We start from the raw sequence: 13,030 nt of genomic DNA on the forward strand, positions 1-13,030 counted from the left end.
AAAACCTTACCAAGAAAAATCCAATTGAGATAAAAACTTGACAAGAAAAAAAGAGTGCAATCATTTTGTGACGAATTATAAATTTTACAAACTTACAAAGTTATACAAATACAAATAATGTCAAAAGTAAATACATATTTATAAATTACAAATTTACAATTTAATTTGAAGCTAAAGGATCATCTTCAAAATTAAATGTTAATCGATTAAATTCATCAATCCATTCTTGGCTTGCCAGCGAAATTGTATCATGTAGACGTTGATCAGCCCGATCCCAATCCTTAATGCAAACCAAGGCTTCAACCTTTGCAATGCATTCCGGCGTTCCTCAAGTATTCTTCCTGTCGTACTGAAGGCTTGTTCGGATGAAACAGTGGAGACTGGGATCGAAAATATATCCATTGCCAATCGAGTTAGGATTAGGCAAGTTAATGCTCATGCCCTCCGCCATTGAACTAAGTCAAACGATTCTGCCATACCGTGGACTACTACGCCTTCACTGAGGTACGCCATAAGCTCGTTGAAGCTACCGCTGCCACTTGTTGATGAAGATTCACTCCCAGCTTCTGTTTGAGTTGTCTTATTCTTCTTCTTCAACCCGAAAACATTCAAGAATGAATGCGAGTTTTCATCTTGTTGTTGCGGTTCCTGTACTCTATGAGGTACTCTAAACCTAATCTCATATTTACTATAGATTGAATATATATTTTCCTTTATTATTGGATATTTTTTCCTAATATTCTCTTATCTAAATCAAATCCTTTAAAGTAATGTCCGATTACAACTAAATAATCTTTATTAGCAACGGCAGACCAAATATATGTCGTTAACACAACGCACCCGCTAGTCAAGTGTAAAAGGTTTATGAATGCTTATTTTTCTCTTTTAAATAATTTTAATAAATCTTTTCTAAGAGTAGTTTTTGAAGTAAACTGTGCATTAGGATTATATACAACCTTAATATATTGTTGCCAATTAGGATGCTCTACAAAACTAGGTGGTTGATCTAAAGCAGCTATCATTCGTGCAACTTCCATACGATCTACTTGTGGATCATATTTCCAAGTGGTTAGACCACCGGTTGCGCAATCAAAAGATAATTGTGTTTGGCGGAGTTCGGGTCCGCCGAATTGGCTAAGCTTTTGAAGACACTTTTTGGAGTGTCTTCTCAAGTGTATGGTGCCGTGAATAGTGTCACCTTGTAATTTAGATAAACAATATTTACACTGAGCTATATGTTTAGTGTTACCTTCATTGTCGATCTCCTAAATTATGTTGAAGTGATCCCAAACTGTCGAGGTGCGCTTGCATTTCCTCCTAGAGGTTGTAACACTTGCAGACGCAGTCGCACTGGCACTCGCCGTTTCTCCACGCCCACCACCATTGCGACCATAACCTCCAGTATGTCCACCAGGGCTCGGATTAGTAGATTCTTGCATAACAAATTCATTAGCGGGAAATTACCCTTCTTCCACGTTGTGTTGGGCATCAACGGGAATACCACTATAACCAAAAAGATTCATTTTAGAAAAAATAATAGCGATTTGAGATAGAGAGAGCTTTAGGATAATGTGATAGTTTTTAGAAAAATTGTAATAGAGATGTGAGAGATTGAGAGAAATTGAGAGAGATTGAGAGAAATTGAGAGGGATTGAGAGAGTTTGAATGAGAAAAATGTGTAGGAGATGGGGGGTATTTATAGGGAAATTTTTGGGTTAAAAAATTGATTTTTTTTTCAAAAAATTCAGGCTGCAACAGCTAGTTTAGGGTTCGGCGGGTTCGGGCAAAAGCTAGCCGTTGGACGGGTTTTCGGGCATCTCGGGTATTTGGGTAAAATTTGAGTTTTTAGGCAAAATTCAGGCCGGGCAGCCAACGTTCGTATTTCTGACCGTTTTTCATGATTTTCGGACATTCGGACGGGTCGGGCATTCGGGTAAATCGGGCTTGGCCAGAAAAATTCAAAAAAACTCCGGCGGACGGCGGTTAACGGCTCCTATACGGCGGCAGGCTCCGGTGAGGTGCCCAAATTCGGGCTGCCTGAGCCCGAGCCTGAAAATTCACTTTGGTTGGGCCGGCAGATGGGCCTGCCCGCCGAGCTCAAAAAATTCAAACAACGGGCCTGCCCGCCGGCCTAAAATTCCAACACATGCACTCTTAAAGGTAAATTCTCTATTTTTTCTAAAAAAAATTTAACTATATGGTTTACTTCCCACATGCAAAGCACGTGAACTTCTAACCATTTCTCCTAAAAAGAAGTTCTTTCCATAATTCCATTTGTCCACCAAATTATGTTTACAATTTGCTGTTTTCCTTCCAAACCACACGTATAATCTCTTGCTACAAAATTATTCTATCTCTTTGACATTTTGAAGGTTCTCTGCTGCACACCAATAAAGTATTAATCATCATCTCCTTTGGAAGTTAAGGAACTTGATACCGTACGCAAAAACGAAGAAGAAGAGGAGGACCCAAGCAACATGAGCAAGCACCACCGGGAAAAGGAAATCATGGTCGTAGCCCAAGTTGTCTTTGAGGAATTTATTCACCGCCATTGTTTCACCTCCGGAAAGCTCAAGTTCACTCTTGACGTCTCCTATTTGGGACGCGAAAAGGCCGTAGATTGTCCAGGAAACAGGCGAACCCCAATAGTACCACCTCCACCACACGGGGATTAGCTGTGAAAATTGCATATTCAGAGTTACGATTGGGAGAGCAAAGAAGCGCTCGTGCTTTTCGGCCAAAGAAAATTCGACGAGTTGAATGAGAGAATGACAATGGTAAGAAGAAGAAAAAACAAGTTGGTTCCAGATCACTTACAGGCCTGGGAATCATGAAACCGGAGAACAAGTTCCAGAAGCTGAGGAAGAATGACATTACGATTGCAGCGATTTGGTGGCCAGGAGTCAAGGCGACAACCATCATTCCATACATTGAGAAGTAGGTGAAACACATGAAGATGAAGTAGTAGAAGTAGAAGAACTTTTCGCCCGTCCATTCATACCCAATCATCGAGTACAGAATCATTGAGTACACAAAGGTTTGGATTAGAACATAGATCGTCTCGATAGCCACCTGAACCATTGAAAATATGAATCAATAATTGGATAAAGAAGATCAGAATTTAGGTTCTATGGGAAGGTTATAAGTAGTAATATCTTACTTGAGCAAATGCATAAGGCAACTCCGAGTACATCCCAGCCGCTCGTTCACGATAGAAGACGGTTCTCTCAATCGAAACCACAGGTTGTACCGCAGACGCATTGCTAGCTCCAAGGAAAAGAACAGCAGCATAGGTAGCACCCAAAAGATTGAGCAAGTCTTTTTGGCTTCCTCTGTCAAGAATAGATAATGCAATAAAACCTTGAGCAAGTTTGAACTATTTGTAACGAGACTTCGGAAAAAGGAAAAAAGATCAAGTGTTGTTCATGGTAGTTAAACTTACAACTGGCCTCCTTTGTCCCAGAAAATGACTCCAAATAAGACACCGATCATGACTGTCGTGAAGAATCTTATGGCATTGAATTTTGAGTTCCTCCAGTATGACCAGTGTTGTTTCCAGAAACAAGCCTTGCATTGAGTAAAGAAGCTGGTGGAGTATTGGGTGGGGAAATAAAGATCCTTGCTTCCGAGTTGCGGGGTGCTCAGCTCCTTGATGAGATTCTGATTTCTCCTGCATATTTTATGATAATGGAGGATAAACTCAATACATGCGACAAAGAAGGTGGTAAGATTTGAATTGAAAATGAGAGAATTTTTGGTAATTCTTACTTGTAGAGATCAGAGTTGGCATAAATTTCTGCGAAGTCAACGTTAAGCTGAGATTCAACCGCTGTGGAGCTAACCTCCAACATCCAGGTAGCAGGGTTGTAACCCTCTTTGATCTTTGGAACACCGGGAATAGCCTGCAAGAGTTTCGATGTCAGAAAAACATGACTTTTAGTCTAAAATGTATAGAAGAACAAGCCTTTCCATATCAGATAACAAACCTCAAAGTATTCAACAAGCTTATCGGAATGGCGACCAAGTTCTCCTGCATAAATCACTTGTCCTCCTCTTTTCATCAATAAGAGCTGCAATATATCAGCAATGTCGAAATTAGCACATAGCATAACGGAATATATCAAAGTTGAAGGGATCGGAAACTGATATATACCTCATCAAAAGCTTCAAAAATGTCGATGCTCGGTTGGTGAATTGTGCAGACAACAGTTCGTCCAGTATCCACTGTGTTCCTCACTGTTCGCATAACAATTGCGGCTGCTCTAGCATCAAGACCCGATGTGGGTTCGTCCATAAAGATTATGGAAGGATTAGCAACTAATTCAACAGCAATTGTGAGCCTCTTTCTCTGCTCAGTTGAGAGTCCATCTACTCCTGGAAGTCCAACTAGAGCATTTCTCAATGGTTTAAGCTCAACCAACTCCATGACTTCTTCGACAAACATCTGTAAGAAACGAAAAAGATAGTCACAACATATCAATCTCATTTTTTTTGTTGGTTTCTTGCAATCAATTTCACTTCAAAATTTCAGCTAAGAGGTTAAATTTGTTGTAAGATATAATCAGCTGATCATCACAAAGTTTAAAATTTACTGCTGGCGCTCTAATGACAGTTATGAGAAATAACACACCTTTCGTGTTTCTGTCTTGATGTCTGCGTCAAGACGCAGCCAAGCAGAGTAAAGGAGAGACTCATAGACAGTAACATATGGTGAATGGACGTCATTTTGTTCACAATAACCGGTGACTCGAGCAAATGTGGCTTGGTTCTTTGGGTAACCAGAAATGCTTATGCTTCCTTCAATGTATCCACCGGTCTTTCGTCCTGCTAAGACATCCATCAAGGTGGTCTTACCAGCACCACTGACACCGACTAATGCGGTCAAAACACCTGGCCTGAAAGCACCGCTAACATCTCGTAGCAATTGCAGGCGGTCCTCTTCAATCCCTTGGGCCTTCATTTCCTGGTAAAGACAAAAGCTTTTGTTAATAAAATGTATTTATTTGGTTTCTTAGGATCTCACAGGAGCTCAACATTTTTTCTACCAAAATAAATCACTGCAGTTTGATTTACATTAAAATTTTTTGCAAGTTTTATTGACGAACACATTCTTGAGAGAAAAAAAAATCCTCAGAAAAGCAGCTTACCGCAGGCATATCTACATAGTAATTCACATGGTTGAAAGCCAGGGATAGTGGTTGGAAGGGCAAACCCATTCCTCGTTTAACTTGATTATTTGCTGCATTTTCCATTGATCTGCTATTTCCATGAGCATTTCTCACTTGCATATCAATACCTGTAATTTTTTGTTGAAAAATCAAATAAGAAAGATAGTTTAGATAGACAAAAAGTTTACAAGTTATAATAAATAGAACTGAGAAGTTATATTACTGACCTTCAAAACTGCATTGTTGCGTTTTCTTGTACTCAGATTCGTCGTCCACAATCAAAGTTTTAGTGTCGCCAAAAGCTGAAATTGTCAAAACCAAGAACAAAAATCAATAGTTGGATTTATTGCCATTACTCATAGCATAAGAAAATTAACCACGAAAAGAAAAAAATTCCACTTACGACTCAAGTAGGTAAGTGCTGCAATGAAAAGTCCATTGAAAAGAAGAGAGAACCCCAAGAGCGCTCCAATACAAATCCAATACCAATATTCTTCCTTAAACAAGCCTCTTTCATCTAGAAGGATCTTCCCAACAGTCGTGTTTCCAACACGCTGTGGCGAGAATAAAATGAGGACAGTTTTTGACAATATATGGAATATAACATCAATGTATTGGGAGAAAATCAAAAGACATTTTCAAATTTCACACCAAATCTTAAGTAGGTTTCTTATGCTTTGTGAACTTACTTTGCTCCATCTTTCATCAAGAAATTCATTAATGGCGATCGCATTTTGTCCATACATCATAGGAGAAACATAGTAGCCCCATATCATCCATGGCTTAATGTCATCTGTATACCGACATAAAAACAATTATCTAATAACACGTTTGAGCATTGAAAACATATGAAGGAACTCAGCATTTGTCAATGTATTTATTTAGTCACGATTCAAGCAACCAATGTATAAAAAAAATGATGTACGCAACAACTTTATTTGACAAGAAATTAATAATTTGACAATGAAGTGAGAACACTCTAACCTTTGGCAACAATGTAACCACCGAGGACAAACACCAATAGAAGGGTGAAAGATCCAATTGTGTTGGCAACAACCTCTGTTCTTCCGAGGGCTGCAACAAAACGGAACAACGAAAGTGCCATCTGATGAACACCGAAGAAAGCCAGGAATTGTTTGAAGAACCTGCACAAATTTAACGCATGCCAAACTACTAAAATCTCCAATTCTATTTAATAATTAAGTGGCATCACAAAGTGAATGACACAAGTATTAGCCCTTACCTGCTTGCAGCAGGCGCAAATCCAATGGTGTAATACGTGAGAATGATCCAAATGCCGGACTCGAGTAGTGAGATGGGAATCCTCAATGCCCAAATTGGCAAGCCAAAAGCCCAAGCAGGGTAAAACAAAGAATCCCTTTGTTTGTAGAACACAGGAAGCCTGAAGACCGTCATAGCAAGCTCTGCCATCCCATTGAACATGACGTTGATGAGACTGAAAAACAGTGCTCCCCAGAACTTTGATCCATCTCTTACTTCGCCGGATTTCATTTCTGTTCTAAAGAACACAGTCAAGGCTATTGTAGCCATGATTGTTATCTGAGTTGTCTTGAATATGTAAATGAAAGAGTTACGCTTCATCAGCAGCCATTCTCTCGCGAACCCGGCCTTAAGGAGTTCCATATTGGAGATACCATACTTTTCTGTTACAAGTGCAGCAGGATGGGTTGACCTTTTATCATAAGGGATTCTCACATCTTCAGAGAGCCGCTGGCCAACGTGGAAAGAGCCGAAGGCTAATACAAATTCGGTCACAGAAACGTATGTGTAAGGTTGATACTTTCTGTACCAGTATTGCTCTTGATCCTTTTTGGATGTAACTTCTTGCAGAAAGTCAGCTACACCTTTCCTATCAGGGCATCTAAAGCCCATATGCTCAAAAAATTCAAGAACATTCTCGCTGGGACCTTGGTAGACGATCTGGCCCTCAGAAAGAAGGATAATGTCATCGAAAAGATCGTAAGTCTCAGGTGCAGGCTGCAGAAGCGAGATGACCATTGTCACATCCATAATGTGAACCATCTGCCTCATGAACTTGACAATTTGAAAGGTTGTTGAACTGTCCAATCCTGTTGATATTTCATCCATGAAAAACGCTTTCGCAGGTCCAACCAACATTTCTCCGGTAGTTACACGCTTTTTTTGCCCGCCAGAGATACCTCTTCTCATTTCATCCCCAACCATAATATCTGCACAGATATCTAATCCAAGTATCTGAAATTTCCACACACAAAAAAAAAAAAAAAATCAAACATGTTAGGATTGTAAAATATAGAGAGGTGATAATCGTAAAACAATCTTCAAAATGGAGGGGGACAAACCTTGAGAACATAATATGTGATCAAACTAGTTTCCTGCCCTTCCATAGCTGTGGCTTTCATAAAGGCATCAATCTCAGGATCCGGTTTGATTCCCGCGGCTTGCTCCCTTCTAGACAACTCTACTAGCAGGTCGTACCTGGTTCCAACTCCGAGGCAACGACCAGAGAAATCCAACGTCTCACGGACTGTCATTTCACCAGAGTGAAGATCATGCTGGCTGATATAAGCAGAGGTTCTCTGAGGTATAAACTCGTCAAATTCATGGCCACAATAGGTCACTTGTCCACTCACCTGTTTATTTATCAGTACACATGCAAAATTAATCTTGTAGGCCTACGAATATACAATAGACTTCAATTGATACATTATCAGGAGATAAAAAAGGAGAGAACAAACCCTTAGATCATCATCGAGTTTCGCAGCAAGTGCTCGTAATAACGTTGTTTTCCCCGAACCAGGGGGCCCTAAAAGCAATGTCAACCTAAAAATGATTTGAAGGATTAGCTTGTAAAGGGAATATAAAAGAACAAAATACACACCCTTATGTGAATCTATTGATTCATCAAAAGTAAGATTAATCCTGACTACACAACTTATGAGCATACCTTGAGGGTTTTACTATACCACTCACATCTTGGAGTATCTTTACAACTCTTTTCTTGGATGGTGTGAGTCCAATCATTCCGATTATCCCCTATTCAAACGTGTTACATATTGGAGATCAGTGATTTTCCTAACAAGAAGGAAAAATAAGTTGGTGTGACGTGAAAAATTGTAAAATACCTCTATCATGTTCAGAGAGGAATTCAATAGAGTAGGAAGTGCTCTGGTTCCCACATATGCGTCTCCTTCAATTGACAAATTCCGAAATCGAACTTCAACCTTCGGAATCTCAATGCCTACTCTGTTGCCATGAATCAATAAAAAAAACAAATACAATCATTAATGACTATTACAAGTTTGAATTGATGGTTTTTGCACTGTGGAGAAACAAATATGTTACAGATCCAAATTTTTTGAATTTCCTATGTCAGCAACTAAAATACACTCTAGTTTTCTCATAGCCCAAAACAATCAAACATGTTTCAAATATCTGGGATTGAGGTTGTTATATGTTTCTCTTTCTCAAGTCCTCAAAATTATCTAGATTTCAACTACTGAAATTTCTCTCTTTTCCGACCCTCTCCAGAGCAACGAAAAACAGAACAAAAGACGGGCAAAACCCATGTTCCTCATCTTTTCATCCATTTTCTCACAAACCAACTGCCACCTAAAGAATTCAAAGGAAAAAAAAAAAAAAAAAAAAAAAAAAAGGGGTAGAGGAGTTAACCTATCATTTCTGGCTCTGAGTTTGTGCAAAAACTTCTCATTATCATCCTCAACAACCTTAAGTATGCTCTCCATTAACTGCTTCTTGTCGTGAGTCCCAAGCTTTGTCACGTCAACTTCTTCATGCATCACCCTCCCATTGCTCATCACCTGAGTCAACATGCTTCTCCTCATCCGGTCATACGTCGGCAGGCGCTCTATCGCAGCCCACCGCAGCTCCTCCTCGTCGTCCGCCGCCCCCGCCTGCCTCCCGCTGCGCTGGAACACGTCCGGTGCGTTCCACATTTCCCTCATGCTCGACGACCGCCGGCTCCCCCGGCTGCTCGTCTGCCGCGCCAGGTCATCGCCCACCAACGCTGCCGCGGCCGACGACATTCTCTCCTCTGAATCGGTCAACCAATCAAACCCCACTTCAAAACTCGATGTTTTCAAATAAAGAGTATGTAACAAATCACTAATGATGTTTTTGTCTTTGCAGAGAGAGAGAGAGAGAGAGAGAGAGAGAGAGAGAGAGAGAGAGAGAGAGAGAGAGAGAGAGAGAGAGAGAGAGAGCGAACATGCCTGTCCTCACCCGGTCATACGTCGGCAGGCGCTCTATCGCAGCCCACCGCAGCTCCTCCTCCTCGTCCGCCGCCCCCGCCTGCCTCCCGCTCCTCTGGAACACGTCCGGTGCGTTCCACATTTCCCTCACGCTCGACGACCGCCAGCTCCCCCGGCTGCTCGTCTGCCGCGCCAGGTCATCGCCCGCCAACGCTGCCGCCGCCGACGACATTCTCTCCTCTTGATCGGTCAACCAATCAAACCCCACTTCAAAACTCGATGTTTCGAGTAAAGAGTCTGTAACAAATCACCAATGATGTTTTTGTCTTTGCAGTAAGAGAAGAGAGAGAGAGAGTATTTTCTGACTATGGAGATATGAATGAATTATGAAAGCAGAAAATATCTCTGTCCAGAGAATGTCTTACGAGGAATTCTTTTCTTCATTATATAGAATTCTGCGTACAAGGAAAAATGTCTGTCCAGACTTTGCATGTTTTTCAAATGTTCTTTGTACTGTTTTTGTTCGTTTTTTTGGTTTTTTTGGGAAAGAGCTTTAGTTGACCATAGAGTCCACCCCAAGTCCCAGCACGTTACCCAATTGTGCTTTATGTTGTTGTCTTGCAGTCTGGTGTTCTTAGCCGTTGGATGAAATATGAACGTGTTTTGTAGCGCGATCGACGGCTTGTAAGGGCAGTGGTTTTCTGGATTAATTTATCACTGATTTACTGTGGAAATACTGACTAGCCGTGTATGTGAGAACGGAGGAAATGGTCCAAATTCCAAGTGCTGTCACAGCAAAACAGAAATAAATAAGAGAAAAAAATTCCAAGTGCCGTCTTTTGCGGACCAAATGCCAAAAAAAAGGAGCAAACTTGTATCAAATGCCTAACCTTTTTATCTTGTCTTGTGTAATCAAATTAATTAAAGAAACAAAAATAACAATTACCACTTGGAGAGGCTGAGGAATGAGATTATCACTTCTTTTCTATAATTATTTGGACATAAATTCCCTAATTTGTTTGTTCTCGTTGTCTTTATTTTATTTTATTTTTTTTCAATGCTGGCCTAATAGGACAACCAATTTACTAACTAGTATTACTGCAATGCATTATGCTTGGAAAGCAATCTTAGGCCTCGTTCACTTCACGAATTTGAGTTTTTAATTTGAGCTGAGATGTGATATTTTTTTAGAGCTTTTCACTGTAGCAAAAAAAAAGTTAGATGTGACATTTTCTGAGAGCTTTTTACTGTAGAAACCTAAAACTGAAAACTCGAATCGGTAAAATGAACGAGGCCTTAGTCTCATTTAGTTCGCTGACTCGAGTTTTTAATTTGAGTTGATATGTGATTTTATGTAAGTACTTTTTACTATAGTAAAAAAATTAAATGTGACTGTTTTTTAGAGCTTTTTACTGTAATAAAACTTAAATTTTAAATTCGAATCGGTGAAATGAACGGAGCCTTAATATATACTTTTAGAAAAATATTTGAAGACACTACCGCTGTGTTAAGCACAATCACTAATAAAAAAAAAAAGTGAGCCTCACCTACGGACTCACATTCTATTAAAAAAGCGAGCCCCACTTACAGACTCATATTCTATTAGTAGATGGTGCTTAACACCATCAGTACCTTATAACAATGCTCATATTTTTATTACTCTTTTATTACTTGCATGAGGCTGAATTTTTATCCTTTATTATTGATTAATACATTTTTAATTAATATTATTATTTGACAAAAAAAATATATTAATTAAAAATAAAAAATAAAAGTTTAGGCACATACACTTTAAAGGGTTATATGTCTCATTTTTCTTTGTTTAACTAATTAATCGTCGGCTACGTTTCGTCCAATTTGTGGAATTTTTAAGCACTTCAAGTACCAGTTTCCCACTTCAACTCATATATTAATTATTTTCCTGTTATGGAGGATGAGCAATCCAAGAAGAATGCCTTGTGTTCTGTGGCCAAAATTTGGCATGAGAATGACAACTGAGACCTTTTTTTTTTTTTTTTTTTTTTTTTGGAGCGCTCTAAGTCTTGAAAAAGATACCAGTAGCCAAAGATATATATATATATATATATATATACCTAATCAAATAGAAAAAGTAAGATCGTATAAATATATATTCTTCTAGCTTTGACCCAAAGTGAGTTTGGCAAACGTTTCTCCACCATTAACAATTTTGCTTCTCTCAGACATATATGGTAGTAGATCAACGCTTTTTTTCTTTAGCATTATAATATTTCCTTTTTCTTTTTCTTTTTTTTGATGAAAACTGATCAATTTTATTGCTCTATGGCTGCAGAAGAAACAAAAGCAGGAATAGGCTCCATGCCTAAAACATCAACTCCAGAATTAAAAGGTAAAACCATTTAAGGGATTCGAGTTTTTAATTTGAATTGAGATGTGACATTTTCAGAGAATTTTTCACTGTAGCAAAAAAAAAAATTAGATGTGATATTTTTCAAAAAAATTTTTACTGTAAAAACTTAAAACTGAAAATTCGAATCGATAAAATGAACGAGACAATGATAAACTACCATATTCCCTTGACGGACGATATATTCTTAAGCCATCTCCAACTGACAGCTCTATCTTAGAGTTACTCTATCTTTAAAAAAGAATAATTTCACGCCGTCTAAAGAGTTTCTCTCCAACTTATTTACTCTAAACTTTACTCTAAAAAGAATATTCTTGACACATTCTCTTTTTATATTCATTTTTCATATTTTTTTCTTGCTATAGTAATATTAATGATTAATTTATTTTACCTATTGTGCAAAGTACATATTAATGTAATAAAATAACATATTATTTAAGCAACTCGTAATAGATAATAGATTAATAATATTAATTAAACATAAATTTATTTAATTAAATGCAAACTTACATTAACTAAACAAGTTGACAACCGAGCATTAATTTAATAATACAACATAAACACACACAAAAAGGGAACACTTTTGATCATGTTTTTTAACTTGGGGTAAAAATTATGGAAAAAAAAAATGCAAATGGGCTCTTATTTCAATAAAAAAAAAAAAGAAAATTGGCGCAAAAGCGCATGGGCCAAGGCAGCGCCATTTAGTGCTGAAACTTTAGACGGGCCGCCCGCGACCGCCCGAAAAGCCCGAGGATTTGCCCGAGCCCGAACCCGACCCGCCCGAGATTTTGGGGCCGCCCGCCCGAGCCCGAATTTCACCTTGAACGGGCCGCGGGCTTGTATTCAGCGGCCCGAGCCCGCCCGAATTGCCTGAGCCCGCCCGAATTGCCCGAATTTTTTAAACTTTTTTTTTAATATTAAGTTATTTATATATATATTAGTATTACAATTTATATATATATATATATTAAATTTGAAATGAACACACGAACTATATAAAAAAATTATTTCTTTATTAATTTTTAAATTTGTAATTCATGATTGCCTCATTAAAAACCTTACCAAGAAAAACCCAATTGGGATAAAAACTTGGCAAGGAAAAAAGAGTGCAATCATTTTGTGACGAATTACAAATTGTACAAACTTACATTGTTTATTAAATTACAAATACAATGTAAAAAGTAAATACATATTTACAAATTACAAATTTACAATTTAATTTGAAGCTGAGGGATCGTCTTCAAAATTAAATGTTAATCGAT

At 38.4% G+C, this 13,030-nt stretch overlaps 1 protein-coding gene across 1 annotated transcript; it reads right to left on the minus strand.

Moving 5' to 3' along the window:
* Positions 1-2,247: 2,247 nt before the first annotated feature.
* Positions 2,248-9,778, minus strand: LOC21392339 (pleiotropic drug resistance protein 2). Its single transcript, XM_024163509.1, has 20 exons — positions 9,401-9,778; positions 8,841-9,222; positions 8,294-8,414; positions 8,116-8,204; positions 7,907-7,991; positions 7,511-7,801; positions 6,412-7,403; positions 6,153-6,313; positions 5,858-5,961; positions 5,572-5,722; positions 5,396-5,470; positions 5,148-5,296; positions 4,631-4,963; positions 4,154-4,444; positions 3,987-4,070; positions 3,769-3,902; positions 3,443-3,670; positions 3,161-3,332; positions 2,818-3,072; positions 2,248-2,675 (listed from the first exon to the last, which is right to left on the minus strand). Exons 1-20 carry the CDS (start codon positions 9,609-9,611, stop codon positions 2,406-2,408), a joined length of 4,578 nt encoding a protein of 1,525 aa, XP_024019277.1. The 5' UTR covers positions 9,612-9,778; the 3' UTR covers positions 2,248-2,405.
* Positions 9,779-13,030: the final 3,252 nt, after the last annotated feature.

This window comes from Morus notabilis, unplaced genomic scaffold (genome assembly GCF_000414095.1).
Source record: "Morus notabilis unplaced genomic scaffold, ASM41409v2 Scaffold507, whole genome shotgun sequence".
In the NCBI taxonomy this organism is placed as follows: Eukaryota; Viridiplantae; Streptophyta; class Magnoliopsida; order Rosales; family Moraceae; genus Morus; species Morus notabilis.